The sequence below is a fragment of the Ornithorhynchus anatinus genome, chromosome 3 (genome assembly GCF_004115215.2).
Source record: "Ornithorhynchus anatinus isolate Pmale09 chromosome 3, mOrnAna1.pri.v4, whole genome shotgun sequence".
Classification (NCBI taxonomy): Eukaryota; Metazoa; Chordata; class Mammalia; order Monotremata; family Ornithorhynchidae; genus Ornithorhynchus; species Ornithorhynchus anatinus.
Window position 1 is genome coordinate 77,550,700 of NC_041730.1, and position 12,314 is coordinate 77,563,013.

Consider the following 12,314-nt stretch of genomic DNA (forward strand, 5'->3'; position numbering starts at 1 on the left):
GACCACGTCTCCCAGCAGCCCCTACTTGCACTTCTACTCAGCCACACTGGAAAAGTCCCATTTTCCAGAACCCCTGCACTGCACAGTTGGGGCATACCACTGCTCTTCAAGGTCCTTCCTCTTCCTCGCTCCACACCTTTCCTTGCACCACTCACTGGCAATGAAAAAGCTGGTGGATTCCGGGAGCCGTGTTCTCTGTGAAGTGGCACATTTTCAAATCTGCTACTGCCACCTATTAATAGTTTGCTGACAGAACTGCCTTTTGTAATCTGTTAGGGTTCTGCTTCATTTAACTGATATTAAAGCGTTTAGATTTTCAGTTCTTACTAAAATAGCTTGCACGTAATATCACAAATGGAGCCACCCGCGCCCCCAGCACCGTCCTTAGTTTGTCGTCGCAGGCCGCTAACTTGGATCATTCTGAAAAATGTCAGTTGCCACCTCCGAGTCCGGAGCAAGTGGGAGGTCATGCAAAGCAGGAGGATGGACCTGATCACTTTACTCTTGCGGCATTCGCAATCACCACCACGCTCTGCCCTGAGGATGGGCTAATACGTAAACCCCATGCGGGACAAGGATCTACCCCAGCATTAAGAACAGTGCTTGGCTGTTCTATTACTGTACTGTACTCTCCCAAGTGCTCTGCATACGGTAAGCACTCGATAAATATGACTGACTGACCATAAAATATCATAATGGATTTGCCACTAACTCATAGGGCAGTAGTGATGGCCCTTAGTATAATCACTGGCACCTTTCACAGAATGCTCCAACTGGGAGAGCAATTATGGATAGTAATACTGCCCCCATGCAAGGGCAGTATTCCTTAATCTATGCAAAATTTTCAGGACAAGATGAATTTGCTTCTAAGCGATAAATTAAGTGCCTTGCAAGACATCCCCCGGATAACTTCCTTAGTTACATAGGAGCCTCGGTTGAATTCCTACATGAAACTTTTAGTGCAGGCAAAGTAGACTGGGAATACCACACTGATCAGCTACACCTGGAAGTCTGTGTTATAATATTTGCTCTTGGCCACACCAATTAGGATTCAGTATCTTGGTCTGTAAAATGTCTTTGTAATATAGGATAAGGGACTTCCCAGCAGGCCTGCCATTTTGCCTGTCTCCGGCAGCACCGATGGCTCTACATCCGGATTCCACTTCTAAGACCGGAGGGATCTCTCTAGAAACCCTGGCATAGTCTGTCTTCCTTACCTCCCAAGGTGCCTGCCATCATGTTATGAAGCCTCATGCACAGGCTAGAGGGGGGAGCAGGCAGAAGTCAGAGTGTGGCCCCCAGTCCCTTGATACCCTAGGACTGGAAGCCTTGGATTGCCCCTGTTCAACTCATGCTCAACGGGACTTTGAAGCCCCAAACACCCACTAGAGGAGGGAAAAGCTGGCTTATGGAATTTTGAGAAAAAGTATAATAAAACATTATGCTGAAACTTTAAAAAAAAAAGTTCTATGATCATGAGAATGGGGCGAGGAGGGAAGTAGTTCAGGGCCACCATAAATGGCCCTGGTATCACTCTCTCTCTCTTTCTCCTCATTCATTCGTATTGATTGAATGCTTACTGTGTGCAGAGAGCACTGTACTGTCGGCTGTGTGACTGTGGGCAAGTCACTTAACTTCTCTGTGCCTCAGATCCCTCATCTGTAAAATGGGGATTAAGACTGTGAGCCCCACGTGGGACAACCTGATTCCCCTATGTCTACCCCAGCGCTTAGAACAGTGCTCGGCACATAGTAAGCGCTTAACAAATACCAACATTATTATTATTATTATTATTATTATTACATGTTCAGAAGAACATGTATAACAGTGTACAGTATAACAATAAACAGACATTTCCAGCCCACAACAAGCTCAACTTTTTGAGTTCAAGGACAATTTTAAAATCCAACTGTAATTTCCCAAGCTGCTTGTTAAAGTTCTCTGCAAGGTGGAGGTACCCCAAAACCCAAAAAACTAATGACAGTGATGATCACTTTATGGAATACATTTTTACTCGTGAAGTAACTATATCAGAGAGTATTGCATAGATAAAATAGAGCTAGGAATGTGCCCGGCAATTATGTTGTACTGTACCTTCCCAAGCAAGCCCTCAATAAACACACAGTAAGCAGCCAATAAATAGCATTAATTGTCTGACAAATATTAGCAATGATCATTCTCTTACCATTCAAGGTGCAAATTTGGGTTTACAGCCACATATATTAAAAATGCTACAAAAATCAGCAAATAGGTGCCGTAATAGATTGCATTCTCAATCAGTGCCGTTTTGATCTTTCCAGTTATGGAAAACCCTCCAGATCTTGCGTAGGACTGCATGAAAGGTAGCAGAATCCTAGGACAAAAGAGAAAGATGCAAAATGATTCCATTCCCACCATCTGACATTTCCCTTCCAAGCTCAAGGTGGCAGAATTGACTACCCTAAGGCAGTTTGAATCTTACATTCTGAAATTACAAGCACAGACTCTTCTGCAAGCAAGCACCACTAGGAAAAAGAACCACAGAATCTGGTTCTCGACGTAGTATTAGGATTTGGAACTGGGCATCGGTCAAAGTTCTTTTAGGGCAGAAACCAGGGCAGAGCCCAGATCTTTACCTTCCCTGTGACCCTTACGAAACCTCACTCCGCTGTCCCTCAGGTAATCCGTGGGATGGGTCAACGGAGTGCCAAACTGTCTCTTCCTACTTCCCATTTTTTGTTCCTCCTGCATCTCTTCCCAGAGCCTTGCAGCAGCAGTCCATTCATTCAATAGTACTTATTGAGCGCTTACTATGTGCAGAGCACTGTTCTAAGCGCTTGGAATGTACAAATCGGTAACAGATAGAGACAGTCCCTGCCCTTTGACGGGCTTACAGTCTAATCGGTGTCATCAGCAACTAAAATGCCCAGTGGTTTCAGTTTCACTTGGAAAGGAAATGGTGCAGCTGCTACCCAGTCCTCCAAAGGACTCTGCCTGTCCAGAGCTTCCACGCCATTTCCCACACCATCTCCCACTCTTGCAGCTGCAGGCAAGATTGCACGTATTGGGGAGTGGCTGACACAGTGTTCTGATGCCTGTTTTTTTCAGTGTTTAGCTTCTTTTTGACTCAACCCATAGCTCTACCGAAACACACCTTTTTAAAATACGCAGAAATGGCAATAGCTGCGACAAGGCCTGGTGGAAAAAGTGTGGGCCTGGAAGTGAGAGAACCTGGCTTCTAAACCCAGCTCCACCACTTGCCTGTTGTGTGACTTCTCTGTAGTTCAGTTTCCTCATGTGTTAAATGGAGATTCAATACCTGATTATCTCGTATCTACTCCAGACCTTAGAACAGTGCTTGGAACAGAGTAAGTGCCTAACAGTAAAGCAGTGGTAAATACTTAGTGAATGTGAAAGCTTGGAAGAGTATAATATGATACAATTGGAAGACATGATCCCTTCCCTCAAGGATCTTATGGTCTAGTGGTTTGGATGAGATAATCATAAATTACAAGACAGGGGTTAGTTAAGGTTCATGAAAAATTTTTAGAAGGCTGCAGAGATTCTTTTATTTTTTTATATGAGAACGGCTATTCTGGCTCGCCAGCCACCACTTACCATGTTAAGAACTGTGATGTCCAATATACCACTCGCCAGAAAACTGGCATGATCCCATTAGGGATGTAACTCCAAGGCTTAAGGCATGGCTCCTCTCTGCAAAACACAAATCGATCAATCAATCAATGGTATTTCTTGGGTAGCTTCTAAGTGCTTGGGAGAGTACGATACAACAGATTTGTTAGACATGCTCCCTGCCCACAGAGAGGTTAGAGTCTGGGGGGGGGGAATAAACATTAATATAAATACATTACAGACATCTACCTAAATGCCTTGGGCTGATGAAGTGGGGAGGGTGACTATCATGTGCTTAAAGGGTCCGGATCCAAGTACACAGAACAACTCACTTCAGCATACTGTCATTTTAAAAGAAAACTCAGTATACCCAGTTCTCATAAAATGCAAACAGGTCCTCTATGTGCTGTATCCAAACAGGTTCTCATTGTAGACCGATATTCCGTACTTCCCTCACAACGTTCTAGCAGAAACAGGCGGTGAAAATCCAACATCATAGACTGTTTAAGGGTCTGCATAATTCAGTCCAGACTGGGGAGTCCCATGTCGGTTCTTTTCAGTCACACAGACCCCCCCACCTAGTGAATTTCACAGTAGGTGGTGTCCTCTTTGGATTCAAAGGACACATACATAGTATTCCAGAAAGAATCCAAACAGTCTGGAGGGGGAGGGGAGGGAGAAGGACATTGATATAAATAGATTACAGATATGAACGTAAGTGCCGTGGGGCTGTGGCAAGAACATCAATCGATAGTTTTCTATTTTTTAAGCATCTGTGGACACAGCATGTGTATTAAGCACTTGGAAGAATACAGTAGATATGATAGAGTAAATTTACAGGATCCCCGACCTCCAGACTTTACAAAGGAGCTAGATAAATTAATTTACAGCTACAAGGAAGACTATAGCCAATTCATGATACAATATTTACAATAGTAAAATTTTCTTTCTCAATTATAACCGTATTAGAAGGAAAGAGGATAATGAAAGGATATGGAAGATGTGTACAAAAGTGCCTCGGGCAGCTGGGTATACAGCAGTTCAGCAGTGTTTATGTAGCACAGAAATGCTGAAGAAGTTGGGGCGGGGAGGAAGGTATAACCTGAAAAGATTAGCGATTAAATGGGGAAGGGGTTTTTTTGGTATTTATTAAGCGCTTACTATGGGTCGAGCACTGTACTAAGCGCTTGGGAAAGTACAACAGAATTAGCAGAAACTTCCCTGCCCATAACGAGTTCACAGGCTAGAGGAGAAAGTTGCTGTCAAAAGGCTCTGAAGATGGGGAGAGCTGTGGTTTGAAGGATTTCAAGTAGGAAGCAGTTCCAGGCAGGGTGAAAGTTGAGAGCAGGGGGTTGGTGGAGAAAAAGATGAGAACAAGGTTCAGCGAGTAGGCTAATTTGAGAAGAAACAAAGTATGTGAGCAGAGACCTAGTGTAAGACAGTGTCTTAGAGATGGTTATGATCAGGAGTTTCTTTCCTACTTGATACGGAGGTGTACATACAGGAATAGTGGTTTTAAGAGGTATAGAGAGACATGTACCAAACATCTTGTAGTAAGAAAGCTCCTGCTGCTTACGCTGGGCAACAAAGACTATATCCAGAATGCTTAGCTTGGATCTACGCCTGGATTTATAACAGAGTTTGACACATAATAAGCTCCTAATACATACCATAATAATATCCTAAGCAGCAGCATGTGGTATAAAATGGAAGGAAAACGAACCGACATGGCCTAGTGAAAAGAGCCTGGGAGTCAGAGGACCTGGGTTCTATTCCTGGCTCTCCCGTTTACCTGCTGTGTGATTTTGGGCACGTTACTTAACTTCTCTATGTCTCAATTTCCTCATTTGCAGAAAAACAGATACAACATCTGTTCTCCCTCCTACTTATATTGTGAACTCTATTCAGGAGCCTATTACACACGTGCTGACCGATTCGGATGCATTGAATTCTTACTGCACAATGCTCTGCACACAGTAAGCACTCAAATTCCACCGACTGAAAGGTAAAGGAAGGTTCAACGAAAAACTGCTTAAGAAAGAGAAGACTGCAGTGAAAGGTCATGGGAGCATTAAACCAGAATCACATCAGTCCATGGAAAACTCACGCTTGGTAGAACCACTTACAACTTTACCACTTCAACTCCCTTTTGGCACTCATTAATATAAAGCAGCACTTTGCCAGAGAAAAAAAGCCAAAAGGGTATATTTGAAAACTCGAGGAAAGTCAGTGCTTTTATCATATATGGCCAAGACCCTCGTACAGTGTGGTGAACACAACAACTACTTAATATGTGATGTTGCTGCAGATGATGAGGAATACACACCTGACAGAGAAGGCAAAAAAAAAAAATCCCTCCTACTACTAATGAAAACTATTTCCTTGGCTCTGTGTGGGTATATAAAAGTAAGCTTTGAAAAGAAAACAATTTTTTTTGAACTTTCCTCCGTCACAATTACAGTAAAATAATTACCTTGGACCAGGAACTGGAGTGGTAATATTGCTGTTTTCTGCGGGGCTAGAATTGGCAGCATGTTTGCACCGATTGTATATTGTCTAAAACGTGAAAATATATTTGTCAGAAATGAAGAGCTGTCATAAAAGTTTAAGCACTTGCCAAAACAATCACATTTTAAAAACGATTATTCCATTTGAAGTTACAACATACAAGCTGCGCCATTATGTGATAAGTGGAAAAAAAAAACATTTTGAACTTAACATTTATAACAAAGAAACAGAGATTTGTGCTCTTACCGTACTAACGTCCAGAGGCAATATGAAGACTATGAGAAAGCAGAGATACCAGGCCAGTAGTGTTGCCAAAATCACAAGCCTATGCTGTTTCTTAAAGTCTCCATATCGATGAAGGATAAACAAAGCCAGGAAAAAAACAAAGACTATCTCAATCCCCAAAGCCGCACCGCTCATTATTAGTGTTCACTCCGGCCAGGTGATGAAACTCATTCGTGGAAGAGGACCTCAGCTGTTAATAGGGGAAAAAAAGGCATTATCAGCTACTGAGTTACATTTTAAGACATACTAATAGTGCCAGAACGTTGAAAACTCCAAGCAGGATTTAGAAAGAAGCACTACCTAAAAGGCTTTCTGCTCGAACTACTAGATGAGATAAGCAGGCAGTATGGTCTAGTGGAAAGAGCATAGTTCTAGGACTCAGGAGGCCCGGCACCTAGCCCCATCTCTGCCACTGTCCTCCTGGCTGACCTCAGCCAAGACCCTTAATAATAACCATTTTGGTACTTGTTCAAGTGCTCAATGTGAGCCAAGTGCTGTTCTAAGGACTGGGTAGATACATGACAAGCAGGTCAGACACAGTCCCTTGTCCAACACGAGGCTCATAGCCTAAGTAGGATGGAGAACTGGTTTTGAAATTCCATTTTACAGATGATGATGATGATGATGATAATAATAGTAATAATGATATTCGTTAAGTGCTTTCTATGTGTCAAGCACTTATTAAGCACTGGGATAGGTACAAGTTAATTGGACACAAGTCCCTGGTCCCACATGAGGCCCATACTCTAGGTGAGGAGGAGGACAGGTATTTTACAGATGAGGAAACTGAAACACCGAAAAGTTAAGTGACTTGTCCAAAGTCACAAAACAGGCAAGTGGTAGATCTAGGATTAGAATCCAAGTCCTCTGACTTCCAGGCCTGTGCTCTTTCCACTAGGCCATGCTGCTTCCTACAGATGAGGAAATGGAAGCAGACATCCTCTCAAGTCTCGGTTTCCTTATCTGTGAAATGGATACACGCTACCACTCGGGATATTGTGAAGACAAAGTGAGGTAAGTGATGTGGCAGTTTTGGGGAAAAAATTTAAGTGCTAAACAAAAACCAGGTATCTTTCCATTTCCATGAGGGCTTGGGTCCGGCCACGCAGGAACAATTGCCGTGAGGTTTGGGAGTCTGAGAACCTGCTGGTTAGTTAGTCATCAGTTCAGATAATTTCCACTGCACCACTGAGGAAGCTCTTGGGCGCCTTATGTCTATACTGTTACTCTCCACCTTCTACATCAGCCTCAGAAACTTATATTGTTCTCTAAAATCTCTAAGGTAAGCTTGAATCTAAAGTTCCCAAAAACAGGGGATGGAGAAAGGGCAAGGAGTGCTGCCCTTACCTTTAAACGTGAAATCCCCCTGCCATGGTCAATAATAGTGCTGACTGAGAGCTAGGGTGAGCAGAACATTGCACTGGAACCAGTGTGGTCTAGTGGAAACAGCACGGGCCTGGAAGTCAGGAGACCTGGGCTTTATTTCCAGCTCTGCCATTTACCTGCTGTGTGACCTATGGCAAGTCACTTCACTTCTCTGGGCCTCAGTTTCCTCACCTGTAAAAGAGGACTTAAATCCTATTCCCTCCTACTTGGAATGTGAGCCCCAAGTGGACAGAGACTGGGTCCAACCTGATGACCATTTATCTATCCCGGAACTTAACAGAGTTTTAGACATAGGTTGCCTGTCAACTTTCGCACGAAACTAAAACTCCTCTCTCTCTTGGCTTCGAAGCTCTCCATCACCTTGTCCCCTCCTACCTCACCTCCCTTCTTTCTACTGCCCACCCCGTGCACTCTGCTCCTCTGCCGCTCACCTCCTCGCGGTTCCTCGTTCGTGCCTTTCCCGCCGCTGACCCCTGGCCCACGTCCTACCACTGTTCTGGAATGCCCCCCCTCCTCACATTCACCAAACCAACTCTCTTCCCCTCTTCAAAGTCCTACTGAGAGCTCACCTCCTCCAAGAGACCTTCCCAGACTGAGCCCTCCCTTTCCCTGTGCTCCTCCTCCCCTCCCCATTCCTGTTTCCCGCCCTTTGCTCCCTTCCCCTCTCCTCAGCACTGTGCATATTTGTATATATTATTACCCTATTATTTTGTTAATGAAGTGTATATCTCCATGATCCTATTTATCTTGATGAAGTTGTTTTGTTTTGTTCTGTTTTGCTTCGCTGTCTGTCTACCCCGTTTAGACTCTGAGCCCGTTATTGGGCAGATATTGTCTCTATCTGTTGCCGAATTGTACATTCTAAGTGCTTAGTACAGCACTTAGTAAGTGCTCAATAAATACTATTGAATGAATGAAGTACCATTAAAAAAAGAAGCTTATACTATGGCGCTTACAATCTAACTTCCATCTAGATTATTTTTCTTTAAATACACACTCATGCTTATTTAATTGTGAAACAAAAATTTAAATTCCAGAATACACTGGTATTATTTGGAAAGATTAAGAACTTGTAAGATGTTGGGGAAAAAAAATCTGATAAAAGAAATATCGGCACCTGCTTAGCACGGCTGTACTGTGTAGAATAGCTACCATCTGATGGCATCTGCCTAGCGCAGCTCTACTGTGTAAAAAAGCTGCCATCTGGCCCATCACTGCCTCTGAGCCATGTAATCAATCAACAGCATTCAGTGAGCACTTACTGTACACCATAAAGGCCAAGTACGACTGAGTAAAGACACAGTCCCTACCCTCAGGGAACTTGCAATATAACAGAAAAACTGACAGACACTAATGGAGAAGCTGACAGATACAAGCCAGTCACACACACAGTGGAGAAAGCAGCAACATAAGCTCACCCTCTAGACTGTACGCTTGCTGTGGGCAGGGAATGTGGCTGTTATATTGATATAATGCACTCTCCCAGGCGCTTAGTACAGTGCTCTGCACAAAGTACGTGCTCAATAAATAGGGCTGACCGACTGCTGCAGGACGGAAAGGCAAACAGATAAAGACGCGCAAGTGGAAACTACGCATAAGCACTTTGGGTAGGTGTGCAGTTGCCATGCTCCACGGCCGAGGTTCTGCCAGAAGTTTCTTTAGAGGCTCAATGTAGAGAAGGATATGAGGAACGCCCACCCGCGGCCTTGCCGACAGTGGCAAGAGCTTTCCATGGAAAACACTGCGGTCTTCCAGAAAATTACTCCCCACCACCGAGGCAGCCCCAATCCCAACTCGGCCAGAAGAACGCAGGCTAAATTCTGGGAGATGGGAGGAGTTGGTCATTGACCTGGAGCAGTCAGTCATCCTACCTATGTACTCCATACACATCACACAACACACCCTGCCAAAATACTTTCCCGCAGAGTCACCTTCACAACAGGAGTGTTCAGGGCAGCCTGGGGACAGGAGATGGTAGGGGTAACAAGCAGCACCCACAGCCCCCCCGGGAACACGAGTGGCAGGCAGAAATCCCAGCCCCGGAGTCGGCCAGGCGGCTGTCGTGCGGAAAAAACACCACAGAGGGCAAGGGCAGCAGCAGCGGTGATGGCGGGAATCCAGCTGCACCAACACCACCGACCGGCGGACTTCTTGTGCCGGATCCTATGGGATCTCTCCTAGGATTTCAGCAGAACCTGAAATCCTCCACTGGCGGTGGCAGGTAGGAGAGGTGCCTGTTCGGTATACCTGCTCTGGTGCCCTCTGAGCGGAGGATCTCTCTGGGAGTCTGGCTGGTGGGCTGAGTGAAGAAGTGTGACTAACTGAAGGGGTCGGGGGACCTAAAAGGAGAAGACGAGGAAGGGGAAGAGGGAGGGGAATGAGGGAGAACTACATAACCTGGGTGAAGACGGGGTTATTCTGTGAGTAATCTTGGAAGCAGAAGACCCAAGTACAACAGACGGTACCTTCTTACCTATGCCATGACGACATATAGATTCTATCAGCAATTCACATCCTAGTCGTTCAGGTTTCAGTGGCTTAGACCCAAAGGATGTAGAGCTACCGGAGCTCTGGCCTAAAAGACGCAAGCACTAAGTACAGTAGGGGATCGTTATTGTGGGAGAAGCATCATCTTTCCCAAGTAAGCTACAATCAATTATGAAAGAACATACAGTGAGTCCACAGTCCACTTAACAACTCTCCCTGCTCTATCAGTGTTTTGTTTACTTTGCAAAATGATCTCACTACTCCCTGAAATGGGTTCTAGGCGAACTATTTCAAAATTTTTATTGTAAAGAGGAGCTTGTGGGGATCACGGCAAACACTTCTAGTCACTTAAAGGCAATCACTGGTACAAATTTACTGCCCTCATTCAATAAGACCTTTCTCAAATACTACTGTCTGATACAAAGCTCTCATGAATCAAGTGCCGATCTGAACGCCCTGCCAAAAAACAAGTTTTTTATTTTTCAACGGTTATTATACGATATTGTTAATATTGACTGCCAAGCCCCCTTCCCCACGGATGAGAAAGACGTCCATCTTTGATCAGCGAGTACACGGTCTTGTGGAGCACTGACAATTCAGGTTACTGCTACTCCATAAACAACTAGGCCGGCACCCCAATGCCCTCCCCTTTAATCAGTCATGAAAAAGAGAAGGGGTGAGCTTCCTCAGCTTTCCACCGGCTGGATTCCCGCTGAGGCCCAGAAACACACCTGAGGAGGGGTCGGCCCAAAGCCGGGCCGGCTGCTGCCCAGAGGGCTGGAGCCGTTTAGGTGGGCACTGCAAGACGGGGGCTCGGCTTCCTGGTCGGGCCCTGGCCACACAACCCTAGACCAGCAGAGTAGGCAGAGAATGTGTCTGTTACACTACGTTGTACCCTCCCAAGCACTTAGTATGGTGCTCTTCACACGGTAAGCACTTAATAAATACTACCGATTGATTGAAGTGATGATCCCTCTTACTGTATCTTGCAACCACCCCAGCGCTTAGTACAGTGCCTGACCGATAGTAAGCACTTAAATATATCATTATTATCTTTTTTTCCTCCTTTCTATGCACCCCAGTCAGGATCATTCTTGGCTTCTACCCCATCCGACGAGGCCTGGCATTTTGGTGGCCCTTTTGGCTGTGGCTGCACAACCAAGTTTGAACGATTCACAGTCACTTGCAAACTTGGAGGTCTCACTGCATGTCTCACGCATCATTTCTGAAGATGTTAAATAAAACTCACCCTAAGATGGATGACAGGGGAGGCCCTACTATTACACTCTCCACCCCCAAAAATAGTTGGCTCCCTACCTTTTGTTTCCTCTCATTTACTCAGTTTCTTTCTAGGATCGAAGACTTTCCCTATATTCCCTCGGCATGGATCCTTTTGAAAAATCTATCCTTACGAGCAGCTCACAATACATGCAACCGAGGGACGACACTAGACTGTTTGCCGCATTATCTCAGCATAGGTAAAACCTGCCCCTGATATGACATTACGTCCAATCACTGCCAGCCGGTCAACTCCCTTCCTGTTCCCTCCCACCCTCCCTGTCCCCAGTGCTTTTCTTGCCCTATACCCACCTCTCCCATCCCTCCCCCACACCCTGGGATTTTTTTTTCTCTTTTTATAAAGTAACCATAAGGAGAGCTGCTGCTTCCTCGCTCCCTCTACCGACCTGTAGCCCTTTCTCCCCACTCTAGCCAAAAGCAAGGGACAAGAGACAAGATTGGACTGGGGCTGGATGGCAAGGGTGGCATGGTCCCCTCCCAAAGCACTGCCAACCCCCACCCCAACCCTCCCAGCCCATTCCTAGGCGCCCGTTCACATGGCTTCAGCCAAGGTAGGCAAAATATAAGGGTGGTGGCTTTGCCATTACAGAGAGTTTAAAACAAGAAAAAAGAACTGGTGCAGGGGCAGAGAGACGAAACAGGGAATACAGGAGTCCGGGATGAGGGGAAAGGAGTCCGAAAAGCTGCTGGCATCAGGGGAGAAGGACGCAAGGGGAGGGGAAGAAGGGGCAGAAAGG

The 12,314-nt window shown here is 45.3% G+C and overlaps 1 protein-coding gene across 1 annotated transcript in view; it reads right to left on the reverse strand.

The window, feature by feature from the left end:
• The window catches only part of LMBRD2 (LMBR1 domain containing 2), a 52,373-nt gene that overhangs the window by 24,889 nt on the left and 15,170 nt on the right, over positions 1-12,314 (reverse strand). The window contains exons 2-5 of the mRNA XM_029060531.2: positions 6,367-6,595; positions 6,086-6,168; positions 3,598-3,693; positions 2,186-2,353 (exon numbers count right to left, since the gene is read on the reverse strand). Coding sequence (XP_028916364.1) covers positions 2,186-2,353; positions 3,598-3,693; positions 6,086-6,168; positions 6,367-6,540 — 521 coding nt within the window. The 5' untranslated portion in view covers positions 6,541-6,595. The remainder of the gene's footprint in view (positions 1-2,185; positions 2,354-3,597; positions 3,694-6,085; positions 6,169-6,366; positions 6,596-12,314) is intronic.